At 41.3% G+C, this 17,817-nt stretch overlaps 1 protein-coding gene across 5 annotated transcripts in view; it reads right to left on the bottom strand.

Moving 5' to 3' along the window:
- SYNE3 (spectrin repeat containing nuclear envelope family member 3) overlaps positions 1–17,817 on the bottom strand; it is a 74,144-nt gene that overhangs the window by 46,196 nt on the left and 10,131 nt on the right. For all 5 annotated transcript variants that reach the window (XM_072116255.1, XM_072116257.1, XM_072116258.1 and 2 more), the window contains exons 2-4: positions 6,304–6,460; positions 2,554–2,726; positions 1,803–2,112 (exon numbers count right to left, since the gene is read on the bottom strand). In XM_072116255.1, coding sequence (XP_071972356.1) covers positions 1,803–2,112; positions 2,554–2,726; positions 6,304–6,447 — 627 coding nt within the window. In that variant the 5' untranslated portion in view covers positions 6,448–6,460. The remainder of the gene's footprint in view (positions 1–1,802; positions 2,113–2,553; positions 2,727–6,303; positions 6,461–17,817) is intronic.

Raw genomic sequence — 17,817 nt, 5'->3', positions numbered from 1 at the left:
AGACATAAAACCGAGCAAACAGCCCTGACAGGAGAGCTTGAACCAGGGCCAAAACCAAGCAGCCGGCTGGCACCAATGCCAATCAGAACTGTAATCACATCCTAAGGTGAAGAGGGAGAATGAGCAGACACAGGCTCAGGTATTGTCAGGTGTTTATAACACAGGTATAAGATTTCACCAAGTCCACTTTACTTATAGTCAAATTTATAGCCATTGCAAAACTACTTCATGCTTGGTTATGGAAAATAAACACAATAACTATGATATCCCAAGTCATCTCCATAATTAACCTAGTACAGGCGGTCCCCTACTTAAGAACACCCGACTTACAGACAACCCCTAGTTACAAAGGGACCCCTGGATGTTGGTAATTTACTGTACTTTAGCCCTAGACTACAATGATCAGCTATAACAGTTATTACAGGTGTCTGCAATTAAGATTTATTGTTAATTCTGGTTCTTATGACAATCCAAAAGTTCTAAAATCCAATTGCCAAAAATTTTTTGGCTGGGGTTACAATTATAAAATATACATTTCCGACTTACATACAAATTCGACTTAAGAACAAACCTGCCTGCATTCTCATACAAAATGGCTCTCTCTTATAACCTTTCAAATTGCATGATAAGTGTGTCTTCTATGGTCATCCTCTAAATATGTAAATAAACTGTCATGAACAATACTCCAATCTCCAATCCTCTCTCCTCACTCGCTTTTTGCAACACCTTTTGTAGGACCTATATACAGTAACCGGTGAAGGTATTTAAATGTAAACTATTCTCTTTGCTTTGTGGCCACAGTTTATAGTTTCCTGTTATGACAGCAAATAACTTTGGGCCTATATAATAAACCTTCTTCAAATAATAAATCAATATATTGTTCTCCACCCCTGCTCAGGTGATATGTCATCATTATTACTGATTGTTATAATATATTTTGAAAATCAAATAAAACTATTGTTAAAAAAAATAGATTTCAGCTAGTTTTCAAAATCATGCAACATAAAGACATATCCCTTTTTCACATATATTGGGCAAAGATCTCATTAACTTCTATGTGGTTTAATAGGATTGCCGAAATGTTCACTATGGGGGATACCCTTAAATTCCATCAATTTCAAGTGTCAAAAACAACCACTGGCGAATAACTATATAAACACCTATAGTTTCTCAGATTTACACCTGCAGATACACCATATGAGTAACTAATGGTCTCCAGATAAATAAGTCAGCATTCAATCATATATAGGCCAACCATTCTTTGTATATCAAATATTCAGGTTCTACAGGTCACCAGATCAGTACCTAGAAGTCACCATGTCATTGATCAATGGTCAACAGACAACTAATCAGAGTTCACAAGATTTATCGGTTACTCATTATGACCTATAATTCACCAAACCATTCTCCAGAGGTCACCAGATCACTACACAAAATCATCACATAACCACCTACAAATAAGTGCTCAGCTCACACTATCGCCTCCATATTACCATACATTATCAAGTCACCAAATTACATTCACAGGACACCACGATGTATGAGGTCATGAGATCACCAAGGGCATGTTACCATGGTCCATACATTTCCATATAACATATCATATAATCCTGGTCTACACAACAGTTACAGTAGAGCTACATTCACATTTCCACTGGTAAATACACTTCATCTGAGCATCTACAAGGTATAACAGGAACACTAGATGTAGCTGGAGAAATACAATTTCAAGAAGAACCGCTGGTGAAGGTGGACCCTATAACTTTTCTGAAACCCTGGTTATTCCAGCAGCAACCACAAACCTGGGCCTTTTTCTTTATCTGTAGGTACTCAGCCATCATTGCGCTCTGGACACTCTCATCCACGCTAGGGTCCCCGATCCGGTTGTACAGGGAAGCAGCTTCCTCCAACAGTCTGTCCACCAGCTGTGACTTATTTAGGACATCCTTCATGAGTACCAGGGCTTGTTCATATTGCCATCGCTTCTCCTTTAGCCCAAGCTGCAGCTCCATGTCTGGCTCCAGGGTCAGGGTGATGTTGTGAACCCAAAGCATAAACTCATCCCGAGCTCTCAGGTATTCGTTCCAATGAAGCCAGACCCATTCAATGCGGCTATGGAAGAAAGTACAGTAAAGGGTTATTCCCTCCTCAGCAGTTCATGGCTGAGATGACAATGGTCTGGTCTCCACCTTCTGAGAGGTCAGAGTTTTGGAAACAAGGGTATGTGACTGTTCTATGCCATTCCCATAACTCCAATAGAGGTGACTAAGTACAATGAGATCCCAAATCTGCATAAACTGTGAAGCTTATCTCAGTGACCTTAATGCACCTCTATGGGAGTTACAAAAACAGTTCAGGGCAGCCATGTTCAGTTTTTTCTGCAACTCCAAACACCTAAGAATGATTGAGACAGGGCTATGCTCATCTTAGCAGTGAATTCCTGAGATGGGAATACAGATTTTAGACTTTTTGTTCAGTGACAGCAAGCAGAGAAGTTGAAAGTGATCAGGAATTGAAGACAATCATGGCTATGGTGACGGACAAAGCTCTCACCTGTGGCAGTGAATCATATAAGTAGTGGTTTCCTCGAATAAGCCTTTGATTTTGGCTAGCTTTAGCTGGATTTCATGCTTCTCCTCCTCACTGCTATCACTCAGCAGAACCTCTGCTTTCATCAAGACTTTATCGACCAGTAGTTTTCCATCAGGCTCAAGGGTGCAGATTTTCTGAAGACAAAACAAGCATTCATTCATATTATGTGTTACATTGTAAAATTATAATATCTAATATACTATAAATATTAGATTTACACTATCCGTCACATGAAATTTAAAGGAAATCCACCATAAAATCCATCATCATGAACCAGGGACACTTACTCATAGATCCAGGGACCGTGACTGTGCTAATCTTTTCATATAGGAAAAGGTAGTGGTAGACCGGCACAGCATGACAGACATCACATGGGTACGATGCCAATATTCTTTCTTTTATTAGTTAAAACGTCATATACACGAGGAAACAAATAGGTTGACACGTTTTGATGGAGACCGTCTTAATCTTAACCATGAGGATAAGATTAAGACGGTCTCTGTTCAAACGCGTCAACCTATTTGTTTCCTCGTGTATATGACGTTTTAACTAATAAAAGAAAGAACATTGGCATCGTACCCATGTGATGTCTGTCATGCTGTGCCGGTCTACCACTACCTTTTCCTGCATGCGCTATACGGCTATGGATTAGTCTTTCCGTGCACCAGAAGACCTCTACAGAGTGTGTACAGCCAAGACGATCTGAAGGTTGGGTGAGCCGGCTTTATTTTTACACCTTTTTCTACGGAGTAATGAAGGTATTACATTTTTGTGTTTAATCTTTTCATATGTGTCATCTGTAGCCTCTTTCCTTCTAAAATCTCTTTTCGTGTGGCTGGGCCATGGAGGAGTTCTGGTGGTATAAGATATTTGTCCCCACTGTGGCCTTTGTCTTACTCTATACTGGCTGTTATCCATCTGCTGTTTTTCTCCTTGCAGATGGAGAAATAATTGCCACCTAATTGTCCTATTGATTAGTTCTTAATACTAAAATACATAAATAAAACCTTTTAAATACAAAAGAATTTTCCAATATACTATCTGTATCAATTCACAGGTTTCTAGATCTCTGCTTGCTGTCCTTCTATGGAAGGCTTCTATGTTTACTTCCAGCGCATAGAAATCTGTCCACGGTCATGTGATGTCACACAGGTGCACGAGCCGTTATTATCACAGAGAGTAATCAGAGCTGCGTGATAATAACGACTCACGTACCTGCCTGTCCTTCACATGACCACGGAAAGATTTCTTTGCAGGAAAACAAGCAGGAATCTAAAAAAAATGCAAGGAATCGATACAAAAAGTATATTGGAAAATCATATCAGTTTTTCTTACACAAACCATATCAATTACTTGCTGAAAATGGGCAACCCCTTTAAATCCTTTTAACCCGCGATACATTAGGGCAAAGCTGTGTTCAACACTCCATTTTTAGCTACACTGCTTGTTGGAGTCTCTGCTCCTCATGACTCCACATAGACTGATATGTTTTATACTGCATTACCCTCTCTCTATGAGGGTAGCTGTATGATCTGTGTCTTCTCTCTCCTCCTTCATGCCGTATCACCTGCTGTGTATAAGAACAAGCTCAGCAAGAAGTTATTACACACTGACAGAAAGGTCCAATAAAGGAGGAGATAATAAGATCTGATTTAATTCCCAAACGACAGACAATAAATTGTTAGTCTGATGTAAGGTGTGTGACGTCTTCCCTTGGCTCCTGTATGTCTGTGCCCATGGGGTAAATAATATCATCAGCAAGCAACGGTATTAATAAAGAAATGAGGCAGGTACCCCTAGAAATGGGCATACGGCTATGGGATGTCCTTCAGTAAAAGATTGATCTCCAGCTGCAGACTTGACAGTGGAGAGACGCCACTCTGATCCTGCCGCAGGTTATTACAATGAACATGAAGGAGCGAGTGACTTGGAATGTGAAGAATCTGCACCGCGTCCGAGGAACCTGATTGACTTCATAAATGTGTCTGCAAAGTACTATACAAGACAAGTAAAAGCACGAATCATAGACATGTCAACTTATTAACTAGTATATGATACTTCCTTCCAAGGAAAGCTGAATGACAGACAATAACAAGTCCAAAGTATGAATGTATTATAGAGCCCTGGCTCGTGAATACTTACTCTGGTTCTATAGAAAGAATATTACTACAAATCACACCAGTTTCACCACTCGGGAGACTTAAAAGTCCTGTCCAGTTGCAGCAAATAAATGTTATTGTATGTGATTTACTTTATACTTGATCAATTCCTGATGGTTTTCTAGATCTCTGCTTGCTGACATTCAATGGAAAGCTTCATTGCTAGCAGTGGATAGAAGCTGTCCATGCTCATGTGACATCACACATGTGCATGTCTCCGTATAAGGCTGCATTCACACTACCGCAAGGGGGACGTATATACGGCCAACGTATATACGGCCGATATACGTCCCCCATAGACGGCAATGGGCGTGGGGCGCCCTACGGGAGCGGTATGGTGCAGCACACGTGCGGTACCGTACTGCTCCGTGCCCCGTGAAAAAATAGGACATGTCATACGGCGCCGTGCGGCATATATCCCTATGGAGAGGCGCGGGGGTGAGCAGCGCTCTCCCCCTCCTCCTCTCCCCGTATGCTGTCGTGTGCCCGCCGTGCTATGGTACGCCGGGCACCGGTTGTGTGAATCCAGCCTAACACACAGATCTGATTACTCTATAATAAAATAAGGGTGCAAGTCATTTTGTAAAGTAGTGACAATGATACAAAGTTCCAGCAGTCTGTGAATCCTGCAACATTATTGCCACAGGTCACATATTCTATTATTAGCCATATATACACATACGTACTAGAGCAGTGGCGAACCTATGGCACCCAGGCTGTCACCCTAGGCCAGAGTTTGCTAGGCAGGACTCAAGGCCTCCACCCGCAGTCCAAGGAAACCCAGGACATTCCGTGCTCTATTCTATTTTCATACACACCCTGGACCTGAGACTATTGGAGGAGAGAAAAGGTGTGGACACAGCTGGGTGACCATTGGAGCTACAGATCCAGGCCCGGTGTTTCTTATTGATCAGGGTACCCTGGAGGAAAGCTACAATGATACATCGAATTCTTTCTACTGTATTGGTGTCATCAGGACACTGATACAATTGAAAGTTGTGACAGAGCAGCAAGCTTTAATTGCCATGTGGGCACTTGTAAATAAGTGGGTTCTCGTTGTTGTTTGGGCACTCTCTAAAAGGTTTCCAATCACTGTACTAGGGGTTATTTATCATTAGACAGCTCCTGGGGATAGGTCTATGTCTGTCTTTGGCTGCCCATCAGAGCCATTAACGTGGCTTTGGATCTTTAATAATTGTTCTTGTGCTCTACTTGCGGTCTGGAATTTTTTTTTACAGAAATTTTTTTTCTCCAAAAAGTTGCAAGATTCATAAAAAGCCCCAGCACATACGCCAGCAGGAGACTGGAGTGACCGTGCAACTTTTTTTGTGACTTTTTGCAAAAATCCCAAGTCATGAATCTGGCTTTGCACATCGTTGCATAGATAGAAATCAGATTAATGAAATTGTAGAAATAGTCCTGTGAGACTTTTTAGCAGTGAAAAGTCCCATAAAATCTCAATGTGTCAAAAAAGCCCAACAAAACCAAAGATAAATAACCCCACCGCTTTGCTATTTCATTAGTTGCCAGCAGATTGTGTCACTGTCCCCACCTCTGTCTCCCTGAGCCTGGTCTCCAGCGCTGATCGAGGGCCTTGGGTGTTGTCATTCTCTTTCAGCCGCTCATGGATCTCCTTCATCCAGGCTTCGGCCTTTTCCAGGGATGTCTCAAACTCATCATGTGGCAACTGAGTCATCGCATGAGAAAAGCTGCAAGACAAGAACAGACTTTAATCCCAAATTGTGAGATGCTGAAGCCCCACCTCCCATTGCGCATAAGAACATCACTCTAGCAGCACATTTGAATACATTTTACACAATTATCTGGTTCACAGGAAGTCCATAGAGGCAAATGAAGTTACATATAAAGTTACATTTTTAAAGGAGTATTCCCACTGCGAAAGAACACCCCCTTACCACACCGATAATGAGAATTACCCACAAGTGGTCCATGTGAACGGCGCACAGATACACATGCTCAACCAGCTCACAATTCACTTCTATGGTACAGCTATCCCAAAAGTTCAACCAATTTAACTTTGTGATAATGGTGCCCGATTACCTGAATCTGGATTTATTAAAGGGGATGGAATAGTAAAAACATGCGGTTTAACGCAAGATATAAATGAAATTTGGGCTTGTTACATTCTCGATAATCATCAGTTCTGGAAAAGTCGTGCTTGATCATCAAAAGTGGGAAAAAAGAACTTCCATGTTAGGAATGAAGGAATACTTTTTGATATTACTTTGTTTTTTTTTTTTAAATATCTAAGATATAAAAATAAGTATCTCTATAAACAGGATGTACCCTGTTTCCCCTAAAATAAGACATCCCCCGAAAATAAGACCTAGTACAATTTTGTTCAGACTTAGAAATATAAGGCCTCCCCTGAAAATAAGACCTAGCGGCCGCCATTGCAGCAGCTTCCCCTGTGCCATACATTAACATTAGTAAATCTTTTAGATGCTGCAGAAGGTTGTGACATGGGGAAGAATTCATGGGATAAAATCACTGACTGTTGTGCTGCAAATGTGATACCAGCAACTACCAGGATAAGAAGGGTCATTTATGGAAAGTTCTTTTACTAAACATGAGAGACCGGGGCCAATGATTCCAATAGAAATGGAGTCACAAGAAACACAGCTGGAAATTCAGATTTTGGAGAGTTATGAGGATGTTAGAGAAGTAGATTTTTTGTTCAACAATAAATGTAAATTCTTGTTCATGGAAAATAAGAATCCCCTGAAAATAAGACCTAGTGCCTCTTTAGGGGCAAAAATTAATATAAGACACTGTCTTATTTTCGGGGAAACAGGGTATTACTTTTTTGTGTATTCAGTTCCAATAGAGACCAATGTGTCTATTAAAGGACATCTACCACCAGTGTCAAGGACTGTAAACCAAGCACACTTACATGTTGGTGTGTGCCCCCTCTGGCAGGATCTGTTCTTCTTTTAGCTTCTTATGCCCTGATTTTTTTTTTTTTAAAAAGGCTTTTAAAATTATACAAACGTGTTAATAAAGCCTGGAGCCCCTCGGGCTCATTTGCATACTTTTAAAGCCTTTTTTTTTCTTCAAACCAAGGGCATAAAAAGCTAATAGAAGAGCAGATCTTGTCAGAGGGGGCACACACCAATATATCAGTGTGCTTGGTTTACAATTTTTCATCCTGGTGTTAGATCTCCTTTAAGTTTAAACAATGTGATACTTTACTCTTTCCCTTTTCTTGATGAACTACAGGGAAAACATGGAAAGGACTAAAAAATGTTTGAAGAATTGGTGATGGGCTGTAGTTATGGGGATTTCTAGGTCTGAATAGCAGCTGTATAAACTAAAGTGTGGGACTTTTTCATCAAAACTATTTGATGAAACTATAGCTGCCTGGAACTGAAGGGGTTATTTCCTTTCCTTTAAAGACTTGCTGCCTTCCAGGATGGAATTGTAATCAATCCAAAAATAAGTAAAGGAAAATATTTTCTGGATTGAAACCATCGGGGGAAGCCGCCAGTTTAGTAATTAGTTTTTGCAGAAGTTTTTATTGCTCCTCCTCCTGGATTTCTTGAAAGTGGGCCAAGAAATTCCCGAGGAATTACTGTCCTGTAGCTGCTCTTTGCTCGACTATTCTATTCCTCTCTGTGAGTATAGAGGTCATGTACCCGATGCCAGTCCAGTGCCTGTGTCTGGCACTAGAAGTGTTGTGGAACATAAAATCCTGGTAGATGGTTCCCTCTCACTGGGGCCTCAGCAAGCGGTTGCCGCCCTTGCTCTTACCCTCAAGTTGGTTCTCGTGATTTTATGGCTATTATTTTGTCCGTTATAAAAGTTTTTCCATCTTGTGGTTTAGATGGGAATTTCTTGGAGGTTTGGATCAAATATTGTAAAGGAAATCTTGAAGATATTAAAATATTTCTTCTTTTAGTCACAGAATTAAATTCGGAACAGGAGAATCTATGGCACAAAGCACTTTCTGTTAGGGGTGTGTAAACTTTAGCAATAGTTTTTGCTTTTTTTCTCTCTTTTCCTACAATATAAATATTTATCAATAGTCCTAGTTATCTTCTGCTATTACATGTTTGCAGCATCTTTGCTATGGAAATTCATGTGTATGGGTCTCTCAACTCAGCCCCAATCTTCTCAGATGGCAAATGTTAGGGGAGATAAGGAGAGGACAAATTGGAATACATCTTCTTAATCCTTTTATTCTTTGGAGACAACTCCATTCTAAAGGGATCTGGACACTATGGGGCACATTTACTTACTCGTCCGGAGGAATTCACAGAAAGTGCATTGTCTGACGCTCATGCACTGTGACGCGATTCACGCGTCCGATACTCTGCATATGTTGCTTCCCCGCTCAGGTCCGTCAGAGTTCACCTTCCTGGTGCATGTAAGTGCTTGATCTTGCGACACATTTTGAAAGTTAAATCACACGCTCAGTCCGAATCACTCGGATTGTCCGATGGCCCGAGTCCCCCCCATTTCTGTCATGTGAAAGCTGGCGCAGCTGCGACCAAAATCCGGTCACGTGCGACATAATCCCCTGTTAAATATCTGTCGCAAAACCCGAAAACGTCCTCTATTATTAAACCCAGCATTTTTGTTCAAGATGATTCAGCATGTGTATGAGGCAGTCGGGAGAAATAGCTATCTCATGTATGTGAGGGCTCAAGGGAAGAAAAACTAAGCATGTCAAACTGTCCTCATCTAGTGTCACCTAAAGCCCCATGCGCATGACCCATTTTATCTGTCATAAAAGATGGTATACTGACCCAATAATTCCTATGGGTCTGTTCACACATGTTTTTTTTCACAGACGTGCAGACCTCACATGCAAGACCACAGACCTCCATACAAGTCAATGGATCCATATGCAGTTCATTTTTTCTCACACGTCACTAGGCAGCCAACAGGGCAACGCAAAAAGTAGATTAGAAACCCATCCACTTTTTTGATGGACGTGAAAGAAAAATGATGTAGTTCTAATACAGACTGAACATGGACATCACACATCTGCAGTTTTTGTGGATGCGCAGTGCAAACGCTTGTCTGAATGAGCCCTGAATGCTATGAAATATGCTGATATAATATAAAGATTCTAAATATTCCTTTAGATGGTGCATTAAGCTTTGATATTTACTATTGCTCTGAAACTTCTTTAAAGAAATCCTATATAATTCTTGATTCAAATATATTTCACAGCTCCAATGCAGACCTAAGTATGATCAAGGCACAGACTATAAAACCTTAGCAGTCTGATCCTGCAGTCATGGGTTTCTCTACTCTCTACCTGTAGAGTAAAAGGCCCATAATTGGACCGCGTGCTGGCCAGATTCTACGGACCAAGCATAGAGCCGGGGAATGGTTAAAGTGAAATGACCTGACATCACCAAGACCTTCTAGACTCGCCGAACTACAAGACATGCACAGTACAGGATCTGTTACCAAAACTGATAGAGGGAATCCTCCCTGCCAGCGCCGCTTCCTGTGACTCACTTGTGCCAAATAGCAGCGGTTTTGTCCTGTTAGTCACAGGCACAAGGATGCTGTTATACATCTGGAGCTTGTTAGCAGGAAAGGAGGGACACTTCTGCTATATAGAAAACCATTGTAAATGTATGTTCACAAGGTACCCCCAACACATCCCACAGACATACAATGTGATTGTATGCTGGAATCCCCATAAATCATCTGTAACTGCACAATGATACTTCAATTCATGTGTAGCGACACCCCCCAGCACTTACCACCCAAGGGAAAATGAAGAATTAGGAGGTTATGGCTGAAAATCAATGGGATGTCTATGTAATATTTTGGTGTCTGATCTTATAGAGCGAGAGAGATAACTGGGGGCATTTATTATTTTGGGATTCATGAATTGATGCATGGACTAAAAGGTTTAGAACGCCCTAGACTTGCTTTTTGCTGCACTTATTTTGCGCTAAAAAAATTTGCCACCAAATGAGTCCAAAAAATAGAATTGCTGTGAAACTGTTGGATTCACAAGTGGTGCCACAATTTAGGGCCCAAAAAAAGAACAAGTCTAGAGTGTCGGAAAACAATATTGTGGCACTGACACTTCATAAATAAAGGCGCAGCAAGGGGGGGGGGGGACGGAATTACCGCTAGTTTTCCGTTTTTAAAGTTGATCATAAATGATTGTTTTTATAATGAATGTTTTTTGCTTTTTTTCTTTTTTAAAGCCAATGTTTTAGGTCCTTTCAATAAAAAGGTGTTGCCCCTTTCCCTGAGCATACCATGGAGTTTTCATGTGCCTCATCTGCTTCTGTAAAGATGTTAAAAATACCTTCATCCATTTTTAGGTTATATTAAAATCTGGGAAAGCTGAGTACCAATCAATATGCTCAGCATGTTGTTGCCAAATGGCTTTTCCAAAATCCTGAGCGGTAACACGGCCTGTTTATCTAAAGGTATGTGAACAGGTGAGCAATCCGGATACAGTTAATGGACAGCAATCCTGAAAAATCAAAGTCTGAGAGTAGCACAGGCTGGACAGCTGAAGGAGAAATGCTGTCAGGGGATGGCCTGTCAATCACAATCCTCCAGGATCCTATTCTGTAGTAATGTAGTTCTCATGAGGCTCCGCAGCAGCTGCAGGCCATGTGTTGTCACACGACAGTTACACCCGGAACAGCCCGTCACATGTGTCACCAGATAGACGACAGATCAACAACAAACAGCACAGCCAGATACTGAGGAGGTCCCACAGATGGCAGCTACAGACTTAGCAAGGCTTATACTTCACATGGGCAAACATCCAGTCCTCTGCCTATGTCTAAACACAATGGGCAGCCCCCTCGCCAGCCAGACCTCTGGTTACTTATTTTTAAGTAATAAAGATTGTTCAATTTGATGACATCACACAGAGAAGAACTGAAAAGTAAAGTAAAAAAACAAACTACCACTTGTACAATGTACAACCAAGTTAATTTGTTACTATAGTTTCTATAATACGATATACTCCAAACCGCACAGCCTGGACCCCTATCTCCCCACTCAACCTGAAGAGGTCCCCTCCTTCCCCTCAGCCTGGACCCCATCTCCCCACCTATTCTAGAGAACCCCTCCTCCTGGACCCCATCTGTTGCTAACATAATCCAAATTATGAACACCGTAGGTGACTGGCGATCTGCTCATTTTGTTTGTTTTGACCGTGTGATGGTCGTCGCCAGGATAAAACAAAGATCTTCATGTGGATAACAATAATATAACTTGGAGATGTGTCTTCTTATACTGTCTCATCAGAATGGAGACATTTCTAACCTGTATTGTATATTGTCTGCAGCCTCCTCCTCTCCGTATGTGTGCCACTTAATGTGACAGAATCAATTAGGGCTTTTATCATTATGAGGGGGATTACAGCAGCTTTCTCTAGGATGTGGGTGAGACCAGACAGCTCAGACTTGTTAACACCGTCCACACTGTCCCTGGAGGAAGTATCTGTGATATAGAATACAGATGCAGATACAAAACACGAAGAAGAGACAAAAAATAAACACATAAACCATATACTAAATAGTAATGCAACATATAAATAAGACCTAGTAAAAACACACATACAACAGGCACACAGAAGAATACATGCATCACAGGAGCACACACATAAGAATAAAACACATGACGTACATTACTGGAACACACATACATAAAGACATAAGACATGCTCAACAGACACAAACAGATGCACAGCAAAACATACATAAGTGGAACACACACAAAAACAAAAGACATGCATAATCGACAGACAACATAACACACAAAACACAGGAACAACATGTATAGACAACATACTGTATAGACAAGACCTAGATAAACACTCACTGCACCTACCAAACTCATACAGAACCGACTAACAGAAATAACGCAAAGATCCTTAACGCAGAAATAACTGATACACATTAGGAACATAAAATACATATACAACAAGATACAAAACAGACATACAATATATAAAAAGCATGAGGCATATAGACACATATGGGTCAGCCTGTGCAGCATATATTTCTACAAATGGGTTTCTAAAAATATGCTACAACATGTGATCTTTCACGTGTGGAAATTCGCTGGTTGCAGCAAGTGTGGTTTGCCAGTAATTGCAATTATTTCAGGGATCCGATAAATCTCCCCCGTTAAGCATACACAATAGGTTGTAGTATTATAACATCCCTAATACTGTATAACAATGATGGCTAACCTATGGCACTGGTGCCAGAGGTGGCACTCGGAGCCCTTTCTGTGGGCACTCAGGCCATCACCAGAGATGACTCCAGGTATCTTCCTGCAGTCCCAGACAGCCCAGGACTTGCTGTGCACAGAGCTATTTTAAAGTGACAGCTCGACATGGGACTATTTTCTGCTTCATTGGTGTCCTCAGGGTGCTGGTATCAATGAAAACTGTGACAGAGCAGGAAGTATAAATCACATTTAAATTTCTGTGTTGGCACTTTGCGATAAATAAGCGGGTCTTTGTTGAAGTTTGGGCACTCGGTATCTAAAAGGTTTGCCATCACTGCTGTATAACATCTTGCCAATCAATTATGGAAAGGACAAGTATTTATAATACAGATATGAAATAGCTAAAAGGTTAATATGTCACTACACTGCATGGTCTCCAGGCAAACATTAACGTTCTCTGACATAGAGGTTACTGCTGGCTCACCATAGATATACTCTGGAATCACGCAGGTTGTCATACACAGGTGTCAAACCACAGATAACACTCTTACAAGGTTTCGGCTTTGAACAATCCCATTCTTATCTTTTACTGATTATCCACTACAATTCTCTGAGCAATACTCACAATTCTGCAAGTTTCAATGCTTGATTTGTCTCTGTACACTGCTTGCTTTGGTGATCTGCACTTGGTCGGACTGGGGAGCGTGGGGCCCAACAGTGTAATTTATTCTGGGGCCCCACCTAATGCTACGGGGAAATATTACCTGTATATTCTTAGGTGTTTACACAATGTGTTTTTATTGTGTTGCACAGCAAATGCATCAGGCAAGACGCATCCCGAAACATATCAGTATTAAAGGGAACCTGTCAGCAGAAATCGACCCAACAAACTACTTTGCCTATCTTGCCAAGCAGCTGACACTGCTTCCAGATTGTGTTACTTTCATCAAACAGTGTGGTGGCATCATCCAGAAATCAAGAGATGTAAACTTGAAGTATAAAGTCAAAGAGGCGGAGATTTTAACACTGAACTCAAGCTCTCTTTTCCCAGAAAGTCCCCCTCACTGTAATTGATGACCCTGCATCCAGAGACATCACTAACCAGATCTCCTGAAGTCCGATGCACAATGTCAATCACAGAGAAGGACGCATTCAGAGCTCCCCACCTTGACTTCAGTGTTTAAACTCTCCGCCTCCTTGACTTTATACAACCAATTTAAATCTCACTTCAAAGTAGATTTTTTGGATGATGCCACCACACTGGTCCATGAAAGAAACAAAAACTAAAAAGTGCTACGGTGTTTGACAATACAGGCAGTCCCCGGGTTACATACAAGATAGGGTCTGTGGGTTTGACCTTAAGTTGAATTTGTATGTAAGTCGGAACTGTATATTTTATAATTGTAACCCCAGACAGAATTTTTTTGGTCTCTGTGACAATTGGATTTTAAAAATGTTGGGTTGTCATAAGAACCAGGATTAATAATAAATCTTCATTGCAGACGCCTGTGATAAATGTTATAGCTGTTTATTGTAACCTAAGGCTAAAGTACAGAAAATAACTAATATCCAGAGGTCCATTTGTAACTAGGGGTCGTCTGTAAGTTGGGTGTTCTTAAGTAGGGGACCGCCTGTATACTGGTAATGGTTTATTAGGCCTATTCCTGATGACAGGTTCCCTTTAATGATGGTAAAAATGCTGATGTATTTTTAAAGGGCACCTACCACCACGAATCTACCTATAAAGGTAGATCGGGTGGTAGGTGGATGTATGGGACGTGAGGATAGCCCTTTTTAGAGCTAATCCTCACGTCCCCGCTAGCGTCACATAAACTTTATTGCCCTAATATGTTAATTTAATTAAGCGGCTACCGGGGCGTGGAGTAGCCGGACACGAGGCTACACGGCGCGGCTACTCCACGCCCCAGTAGCTGCTTTCCCCCGCCTACCCTGTGATCTTCGGCGCGCAGCTCCTGGCAGATGCGCGCCCTCGTCCGAGAAGACGGAGTTCTGCGCATGCGCAGTAACTCCGGCCAAGATGCGCGATCTCGGGAACGAGGCCGGAGTTACTGCGCATGCGCAGAACTCCGGCTTCTCGGACGAGGGCGCGCAGCTGCCAGGAGCTGCGCGCCGAAGATCACAGGGTAGGCGGGGGAAAGCAGCTACTGGGGCGTGGAGTAGCCGTGCCGTGTAGCCTCGTGTCCGGCTACTCCACGCCCCGGTAGCCGCTTAATTAAATTAACATATTAGGGCAATAAAGTTTATGTGACGCTAGCGGGGACGTGAGGATTAGCTCTAAAAAGGGCTATCCTCACGTCCCATACATCCACCTACCACCCGATCTACCTTTATAGGTAGATTCGTGGTGGTAGGTTCCCTTTAAGTGTTTTTCCTACAGTGTTTGCAATGTGTTTTAAAACGCAATACAAACACATAATGTGAATAGCCTAATACCATGTGCACATCATGCGATTGAATTGTGTTTTAAAATGCATTTCAGACGTATTAAAAGGGTTGTCTGGGAGATATTAAAAACTTTTTAAACACCAGTTAAAAAGTGGAACACGAGAACAGTTCAAACCGGGAGCACACTGAGTTCATAAGAATTTATTTGTACACGCTAGCATAGAAGCCATGAGATAGAATGTATATATATTCAAAGAGGACTAAATTAAAGGATGAAACTATCAACCTAAATATCAAATAGCTTCATAGTGAAGCTAATCAAAACAAATCACCAGTAGTAAGTGACATCCGGTGCCCGGGATAACAACAGCCCCAAATTCATGAATAATGTGCGCCACAATTCATGAATCTGGCGCACCCTGCACATTTCATTTTTGCACAGTTTTTTCATTAATCTGGGCTAGTGACTCCACAAGAAGAATAGTAAGTGCACCTCTGGAGTATGATCTAGGATGTAACTCAAGATCAGTACAGGATAAGTAATGCTATGTTTGTACAGAGTATATTATTTATTCAAAGAAATTTTTTTCATCAAACATAACGTGATGCTTTGGTTGGTAGACCTTCTTTAGGCACAGTTTGCATACAATGATACTGTTCAAGAAAGCTTGAAGCCGTATATAGTGCTGCATCAGCATCAGCTGCTTGGGAATGGCACAGCTGACGCAGCGTTTCTACTGGCGTAGACAATACACACAATACTACAAGCTTTCTTGAACAGTATCATTGAATGTAAACATTGTCTTAAGAAGGTCCACCGACCGAAACATCACGTTATGCTTGCAGCTCTGGAATATACTACAAGATGTAACAAAGTTTTACTACAGCATAAATAATGTCACAAATCACCGAATTAACTTATTATATAAAAGTGCTCCAAGTAAAGTTCTCAAATTACTTCTCAGCATGTATTTTGCATAAACAGTTTGCATCTCATTGGCAGCTCATTGGCTGTGGGAATACAGACTGTAAAATAAACTTATTTGCATGTTTTCCCAGAATCCCCCTATGGCTATAAGTCTCCACATACCTACACGGTGGGCTTAATTGACAATCTCCGTAAGGAGAACTTTTACTTCCCGACCCTAGTCATAAGCCTCTCACTCAGCCAAACCAGTTCCCTACACTGTACTGATGAGACCAAACCAGGGCGAACAGAGCTGTCTACAGTTGTGAATCTATTACTACTGGAATAAATATACTGGTTTGGTTATAATCCTGCATATGTCATAAGGCTTCCTGAAGGTCATGCTTGGTGGGGGGCTGCCTCACAATGTAGCTAAGAGAGGACTGGTTTCCTTATCCCATCCTGGTAAAATTATTTGCATGTTTCTCGGGTGCCAGCTGGAGAGTTCAGTCACTGACAGTGATAACTGTCATAGAGAAACCTAGCCAGATCCTCAATGAGCGCACTAAAAGATCAGAAGAGTCAATACTGACCAGGCTGATTATATCTTTACCAAATATAACATCCCATCTTGCTAACAGATTCCCAGAATTACCCTATCCCAATGAGACTGTCTGCTCCCCAACGTACTGCATAAAAGTGACAAATCTTCCTAAAAGAACTGCATCAATTAACTGCAGTAAGGATTCATAAGCCAGTGATCACACATAATAACTGTGCAGCACTCTAATGTCAGTAATCACATGACACAGGTCACATGACTGCAACTGAACAGCACTCTAATGTCAGCTGTCACAGGTCACATGGCTGCAACTGCACAGCACTCTAATACCAGTAATCACATGACACAGGTCACATGATACAACTACACAGCATTCTAATGTTAGTCATCACATGACACAAGTCACATCGCTCCAAAAGTGCAGCACTCTAAGGCCCGTAACCACATGACATAGGTCACATAAGTGCAACTACACACCACTTTAATATCAATAATCACGATACAAGTCACGTTAATCCAACTGCAAAGCAATGTTATCTCAGTAACTGCAACTGTGAGAAGGACTATAGCACACAGCAATTTTCATGTGGAAGCAATATTTCACTGTACAGGCGGTCCCCTACTTAAGAACACTCGACTTACATACGACCCCTAGTTACAAACAGACCTCTAGATTTTGGTAATTTTCTGTACTTTAGTCCTAGGCTACAATGATCAGCTGTAACAGTTATCAAATGTGTCTGTAATTAAGCTTTAGTGTTAATATTGATTCTTATGACAACCCAACATTTTTAAAATCCAATTGTCACAGAGACCAAAAAAATTCTGGCTGTGATTACAATGATAAAATATACAGTTCCGACTTACATAAAAACTCAACTTAAGAACAAACCTACAGACCCTATCTTGTATGTAACCCGGGGACTATCTGTATTGACTTTGGTGTTTTTCTAATATCCTTCTCTTAAGACGTGACAAATACCAGGAAATGGCATGTT

Source organism: Engystomops pustulosus, chromosome 7, assembly GCF_040894005.1.
Source record: "Engystomops pustulosus chromosome 7, aEngPut4.maternal, whole genome shotgun sequence".
NCBI classification, from domain to species: Eukaryota; Metazoa; Chordata; class Amphibia; order Anura; family Leptodactylidae; genus Engystomops; species Engystomops pustulosus.
This window is presented reverse-complemented; position numbering and strand designations above follow the sequence as displayed.